The 7617-nt window shown below is 35.2% G+C and overlaps 1 protein-coding gene across 2 annotated transcripts; it reads right to left on the bottom strand.

The window, feature by feature from the left end:
• Positions 1-1849: 1849 nt before the first annotated feature.
• LOC118735485 (guanine nucleotide-binding protein subunit alpha homolog) lies at positions 1850-6473 on the bottom strand. 2 transcript variants are annotated; one of them, XM_036465275.1, is made up of 7 exons: positions 6375-6473; positions 5729-6291; positions 5459-5597; positions 5186-5391; positions 5000-5131; positions 2376-2515; positions 1850-2310 (listed from the first exon to the last, which is right to left on the bottom strand). In XM_036465275.1, exons 2-7 carry the CDS (start codon positions 6017-6019, stop codon positions 1953-1955), a joined length of 1266 nt encoding a protein of 421 aa, XP_036321168.1. In that variant the 5' UTR covers positions 6020-6291; positions 6375-6473; the 3' UTR covers positions 1850-1952. The 2 variants fall into 2 exon arrangements, with proteins under 2 accessions (XP_036321168.1, XP_036321167.1); XM_036465274.1 differs by having other exon boundaries at positions 5729-6441.
• Positions 6474-7617: the final 1144 nt, after the last annotated feature.

Here is a 7617-nt window from a genome sequence, read left to right as displayed (position 1 = left end):
AGGATCACTATGAGGGATCTAAAGTGGCAAAGTTCGTCAGGAATGCGTCAGGCAAAGAGTTTATTGGAAGGTTACAACTGAAGGAGATTCCAAAGTTTAATTGACCTCCCAAAAAGCATCTATACAAGCTGGGGATATGGTCGAGTGACCTTTGTCAGTTTTGCTACTCTACCAGGGAGACACCTCTACACATCCTCACCGAATGGGATGCAGTCTGCAGAAGACGTGAGAGAAGTTTAGGCTTAATGTGACCCCAGGTTAGGCGCATTCACTCCCTATCCCCTAAGGTACTGGTGAATTTTCTCAGGGATTTAGGTTTAGAGGAGGTATTGTGAAGAATGGAGGACACAATAGACCACTAGGTCGCGGTGCAAACCTCATTTTATGATCTATCTATCTATCTATCTATGGCCTCGCGCATCGTATAACAGGAGCCACGACCAAGGGCCAAATCGTCACATACGATATCGTATTACTCGTCACGTAAAAACACATTTTTCGGATTATGACAAACGTGAACGTACTCTTTATCCCATTCAGCTTACACGACTGACGTATCAGGTAATTTTCTTTCGTATGGTTTTCGATCCGTGAACGGATGTTACGATTCGAGGCCAAGCTGGTAAAGAATAATTTCGTATGAGAGGCGGTGAGTTCAGACATACGAGCACGGGTCCGCAGTTGACATTTTTGGGCCGTTTCCTGATTACGAGGTTATACGTACTGTTTAACGTGTGTTGATAGGTTCTAGATGTGGATCGAAGTAGATTCGTAGTACTTAAGCTCATCACTACAGATCAGAGCAAACAATTTGAAAGCAGTGTTTTCAGCGAGCTGACACCACCAGCTATCACCCGCTTCCGAACGGCAGAATAGAGAGGTGGCATCGGGCGTAGAAGGCTGCGTTAAGGTGTCACACAGCAAACGTGAATTGGGTAGACATTTACCAGTCGTTCTTCTGGGGCTACTTTGTCTCCCCAGCGAATTCTTTGATAGCCCCCAAGAAAAACTAGTAGATGAAACAAAAACCGAGTGAAACGCTCTGGAAATAGAATTATACAGCGTCGATAAAAACGCATAGTAACAAGATATATATTTCAATACCTTATTTTTTATTTTATTTTTTGTTTTAAATATCAAAGGGACAATTTATTTGATCGATTCATAAAGCGATAAAATACATGGATCACAATAAACCTTAGTTGAATAGGTAATTTGTTAAAGAGGAGTGGATAATATCTTTCTGTTGTGTAAGAATATATGTATGTATGTATATAAAAATATATATATATATGTATATATTTTTTTGATTTGTAAATGTTAGTAGAAACTTGTAAATTCTGTTACGTCAACCTTTTATAGAACATTCTTTTGTTTGTATATGTATGCTTGTATAAAATGCGATATAATACGCAGTTATTGCTGATTTTTTATACTGATATTCTGATATTTTTTTAATATCGTCCACTTTAATTTTAAAAATTTGTAAGAATGTTTATACTTTATACATTATGCAAAAATATAATTAAAATATAAATACATTATATTTATGTGTATGAATATATTCGATACTTAAGTATGTATATACGGTAAGTATAAACGTATTAATATATTTATTCAAAACAAATTATATACATTAAAAACTTTACACTGATATATTCGTATTAGGCCTTGCAAGCAGCACATTTTGGATGGAAAATGTACCTATAATGCATTTAGTGGGGATTTATACATTTGTATGTTATCAACCAAAGTAACAATTACATATACTTGTATATATAGACTATATTCATGCATACATGTATGTTTATGTATAACTGTTTTGTATCTGGATATTGGTTTTCATATGTTGTTGGCGTATTAATTTTTATTTATGTAAATTCCCGTATTACTAATATTTTGTATAATTTCACAGATAATGTGATAGAAATACTATAGCTAGCTGCCCATTTTCATTGTAACATCAAGGCATTTAAATTCCTCTGTAGTATTGTATCTTTGACTGAATTGAATACAACTTTTATATTTCGGGTGTCTATGGCAGTGGTGAAGTGGTGATAGATCCGGCTTTGAGGACTTTTGTGCACACTCATAAACATTTGCAAAGTGAAATTCTGCACATCAAGCAGCGAATGTGGGTTCCCGCTGAATTGGGGATAAAACCAGCGGATATCAGTCTCTGGATTGCGTACTTTTTGCTCAAGCAAATCAGTTTTGTTTAGAAATAATATTATAGATATTCCCTTAAACGTATTATTATTAACGATCGTGTCGAATATGTTTTTCGATTCTTCCAAACGGTTGGTTTTTCTGTAAATATATATATGGAGACATTTTAAGCAAATATTCTTATTTTTAATTGTATTTGATTTTACCTATCTTCAGCAAGAACTTGATCAAACTCTGAACTGGATACCAAGAATATGATCGATGTTACAGATGAGTCAAAACATTTCGTCCACTTTTGTCGTTGAGTACGCTGGCCGCCAACATCAACAAACACAAATGGAATGTTCTAAAATTAAAATTATTTGTGGTTATTTATGTATATTTGTGTATTTATATGCATAAAAGAATTTGCATGGAAGAAAGTCAAAGGATTGTCACTTCAGAAGCATACTTAAACATAAAATTATACATAGCCCGTCAAATACTTTTAAAATTATGACTGAAATACAAAAGCTTACAATTCAATCCAGAAACTAATACATATTGTTACCTTAATTCACAGCCCTAACCAAAACTTTTTTCGAAATTGCGTTTTTTTGTTAAGACAGTGTCACACACACGATAGAGTATTTGCCCAAAATTCGGTGCAAATCGTACCCCATCCAATCAGAAACTAATACATATTATTACCTTGATTCACAGCAATAGCCAACACATTTCGAAACTGTGTTTTTTTTTGTTAAGACGAGTGTCACACGGTTGGGTATTTGCCCGAAATTCCGTGCAAATCGTATCCCAATCGTGTGATAGCACAAATATTTTTCTTTATCTCAATCACGAAAAAGAATTTGTTCAAATTTTTCAATAGGAGTTCGCTGTACTGTACTAATCGTGTGACTATGCACAAAAAAAAAAATCGTCCCAATTTGTTTATTTTGCACCAAAAACCCAATAAAAGAAATGTACAAATCTGTACAAATGTATCAGTCGTGTGATACTGCATTTAGTACCAGAAACAATAGAGTTACATGCCACTTTTTAAAAAAGCCCTACCTGTATTTGATACTTTTTTTATTATTATTTTTTTTTTTTGTTGGGGCCTAATTACAAGTATTGTCTTCACAGAGAGGTTTGCTTCACATCGAAATTCGTGCTCCCTTAGTTTCATTTTGACGCAGTTCAATGTTGATTCTTTTACTTTTATATGGCTTTGCTTTTTGTTTTCACTAAATTTAATTTTTATAATTTGTCAAAATTAATCAATGAAGTGAGCCATACAAATTTTGAATTTATTTACAAGCAAATGTTTTTTTCCGGCTTTTGCAAATTAAATAAGTTCTCTGCAAGATGGTTTGTTTGAAAAAATACGTGTACATATATGGTATGTGATATGGAAATATCCCTTCTCGCTACCAGTAAAAGTTTTTGTGTGGGCAACAATGATATTTTTTAAATAGGGCAGATCGGAATGTGCGCACTCTGGGAAGACAATACCTGTAATTATTGTACCATCAATTAAGGTAACGATATACTTACAGTGCCGGACAAAAGTATTGGCACAGAGAATTTTTCGCAATGTACTCAAAGTTTTTTATTCTAATTCCTTTTCGCAAATTTTTTATAAAAATATAGTTCATACGACAACAAAAGCATAGAAATGAAATCTCTTAAACTTGTGCAAAACTGAGTAAAATTCAATAAATTACTGTACTAATATACAGTAGTTAACTATGCGGCAAAAACATTAGCAGGTTATCACTACTTGCCGGTTAAACATCATTATCGACGTTTTCGACATCATGCATATAACATGTGATCGATAAAGCAGTCGTTGTACTTAACCAGAGCTTCTACCTCCGATTAGTGTTAATCAGACATTGAACAACCGGCCCTTAAACTTGCACTTTGTAACACTAAAATTTAATGAGCAATAAAACTGCGTACTTAGAATTTTTTAAAAAATCTGATTAGAAGGTTGCAAGTTGGTACGCTAATTTACTGTATTCTCCTGAGTTTTGCACATTTCATTTGTACGTTTTTTGTTGTAGTAAGAACTTTATTTTTTAAAAAGAATAGCGATAAGAAATCAGAATAAAAATATTTGCACTGTATGTATGTAAAAACAAATGTTTTCTTTTTTTTTTAGAAAAAGGTAAAGTAATTTAATTTCTGATAAGTTCCAGTTGATTTCTTAAAAGATCACGCAAGTCTGATATGCTAGAGAAAAGTCTTAATAACTCTAAGCCCCAAAACAGCTTGTGGAATACTAGTACAGTTCTCTTTAGTCCATATGTATTTGTATTATGACGATTTGACCTTTGTTGTATCTAAAAGCGATCTCACTCAATATACATACCGTCGATGTTTTTGCAAAACCGGCTATCGACCAGTTGCAAAACCGCCTAAATCGCCGTTGTGGCAAACATGAGATTTGGTAACCCTGAACACAAGGCATCGAGATTTATGCATAAAAATCGTTAAATCGTTATTAAAACTACAGATTTGTAAAGTAATAGCTAGGGAAAATACCTCCTATCAGAGCAATGCCTTCAAAGAATAAACCGGTTTTTCGCTCTCCTGTAAAATTTTAGTGCCGTAAGATAGGCGGTTTTGCAATTGGGCGATGGGCGGTTTTGCAAAAACATCGACGATGTGCACATGTAAAAAAAAAATATTTAAGGGGTTCTTTTGGAAAAACAGAAATATGAGTTGAAAGGACAACTTGAGTCGTTGCGGTCATTTTTTGTGAACATCTTTAAATAGTTCATAATATAAATATCGTTTGGGCGGTTACGGCGCCAAAGAGCATTATGCTGAAAATTTCACTTACCTGTATTTTAACGCAAAATTCATAAACTCCTTTGGTTGCTTTCCGACAGTGCAAAATATCCTTATGTGTCGGCACATAATCATATGTAGCAAGGCGGTCAATATCATTTAGAAAGTAACTGACAGAATCACTCTGAAATAAACTTATTAATGTAAACTGACTGTTTTAAGGCACTCACTATCTTACAATTTGAAATTCTCTTCGCCTTTCATAGGCTCGCCTTATGCCACGATCTTGCCATAGTCTACGAATATATGGAGCCCACTGTATGAAATTGTCGATTTCTACTTTACTACATTCTATTAATTTGGCGTAATTCGCATCGTTTTCTCGTTCGTTGTTTTCCCACGGGATTTCCAGTTTTTGACGAGCATCAATCATGACTTGCATTCCTTCAAACATAGATTCCCGTTTAGTTATTCTACACACATTATTGGAAAAAAATGCTTTAAAGCTTACCTCGTAGTACATTTTGATATATCACATATTGGTATTCTCGAATAAGTTCGGGTTCAAAGTTAATTCCGTGTATTATACGCATCTGTTTGAGGAAAGTAGATTTTCCCGATTCGCCAGCGCCCAAAAGCAAAAGTTTTACCTATATTTCCAAAAGTGTTTAACATAAATACATAATTTCTATTTGCGTTTTCAATTATCGCCAATTAACCTGCATACGTATTGGTGTGCATATGTATTTACATATGTAATTTATTTAATCAAGATATTTACCTGTCGGCGAAATGTGTGCTTTTCTTTTTCTAAAAATTTATCGATCTCCCGTGATTTATATCTTTGTTCCAGCTCTTCAGGTGTGTTGCGTAAACGAACAAGGTACGAAAGTATATTTCCGCAACAACGTAGGCAAGCAAATCTTGATGCCATCAGTCCACTACCCTGTCTATTTGTGCGATATGGCTCAGATTCGCGCTGTTGTCCTTCCATCAAGTGTGCCATGGTGCCCATCTCATTATGCGTAGATGCAAGTGTAGCGCTGCGACGAATCGCTGCGTCACCACCCATCTTGTGTATATAGGGCGGGGCAAGGCCGTTCCCGAAATCGCTTCAATTTATTAAAGCTGTCTTGTATATATACCAATTAGTAATAGGCTTTATGTCTGGAACCTAATGTTTCTTTTTTATTATATTGACACCATTTCATCACAATGATATCGCTTCTGCTCCAAACAGCCTCCTTTAGCAAGTTAACTAATCAATCCCGCTGAGATGCTGCCGCAGTTTGCTGCAGCAGCCTCAATTGCAATGCAATGGAGTGCACAAAAATGTTCACTCTTCTATAATAGATTAGGTGAAAAATGCAATTATTTGAAAATAATATACAATGGATGAAAAGAATTTGACGACTGTTTTTTCGTACATCAAAACAATTTTCCGCACTAAAATTTCACTTTTATCCCTGTCTCAGCCCTACTAATGAAATAGTGACATCTGACGTGCGTCGTGAGCGCGACGTCTAGCGGCAAAAAAATGCTTCTTGGTTTTTGGGTACACAATGTACCCAACCAACGTTAGCACTGATTAGTATAAATATTAAAATTTTTATATTAGTTCTGATCCAAAACTTTTCGTGAAAAATCCTGTAAAACTGTCAAACAGCAAAATTACTCTCTGAAGTGAGAGTAAAAAGTGAGTAACAACAAAAAGTACAGGAACAAAAAACTCATTTTTCCTGTAAAAACGTCAACCAGTGATTGCTTGACACTTTTCATGATTTTACCAGAAGAAAAAGTTCGGGTAAAATCTTGCAACTTCATTCTCTACACAACTCTCCAAAAGTCGCTCTCTTTTACAGGATTTTCGATAATTTTGGAGTACGGGAACATTTTTCCTGCAACTTCCTGCAAGTTCGTGTAAAATCCTGTAAGTTCATGGAGTACTGGATCAGAGCTATTGCAACCGATAGCTCGTCGATTGTTCTTTACGGTTCGTAAATTTTTTACGTTTGTCCGTTCGCCACAAATTATTAATTTTTAAATTTTTACTATACGTTATTCCTGCATTACGCCCCTCCTACAAATTATGTTGGGTTTATCATTATTCCAATCGACTTGTTTTCATATTTGCTTTTGCAAGTGAACCACGTGTCTAATCGAAAGTACAAAGTAACCTTACCTTACCATGCCCATCAGGGGCTACAATGCAGGGAACAACAGGTTCGCTGCCTTATCATCCAGCCCTAAACGAAAGAAAAGACCTCCAGCAAATCTCGCGGATGATTTTCCAGAGCTTCCCGATTTAAGCAAATCAACTTCTAACCCTAAATATGTTGTCGTAGCTGCCGCTAACGACCAAAAACCCCCATCACACTATTCCTGTTTTGCAGTTCAAAAATCCTTAAATGTTATAAGCAAGGATATAGACAAAATATCTGAGCTTAGAGATGGTAACCTACTTCTCCTTGTCAAAGACAAGCGTGCCGCAGAAAAGTTCATCTCCTCCAAACAATTTCCCGGAATATGTGAAATAAACTGTAAATATCATGAAAACCTCAATTTTGTTAAAGGGACCATATTCGCTCCCTTCTTAAAGTCGCTCCCTGATAAAGAAATCGTCAAAGAACTAGCTGTAGGAGGTGTTGTGAACGTTTTCAAGTTCACTAG

The sequence above is a fragment of the Rhagoletis pomonella genome, unplaced genomic scaffold (assembly GCF_013731165.1).
Source record: "Rhagoletis pomonella isolate Grant_MI unplaced genomic scaffold, Rhpom_1.0 Rhpom_scaffold_00003, whole genome shotgun sequence".
Taxonomy (NCBI): Eukaryota; Metazoa; Arthropoda; class Insecta; order Diptera; family Tephritidae; genus Rhagoletis; species Rhagoletis pomonella.
This window is presented reverse-complemented; position numbering and strand designations above follow the sequence as displayed.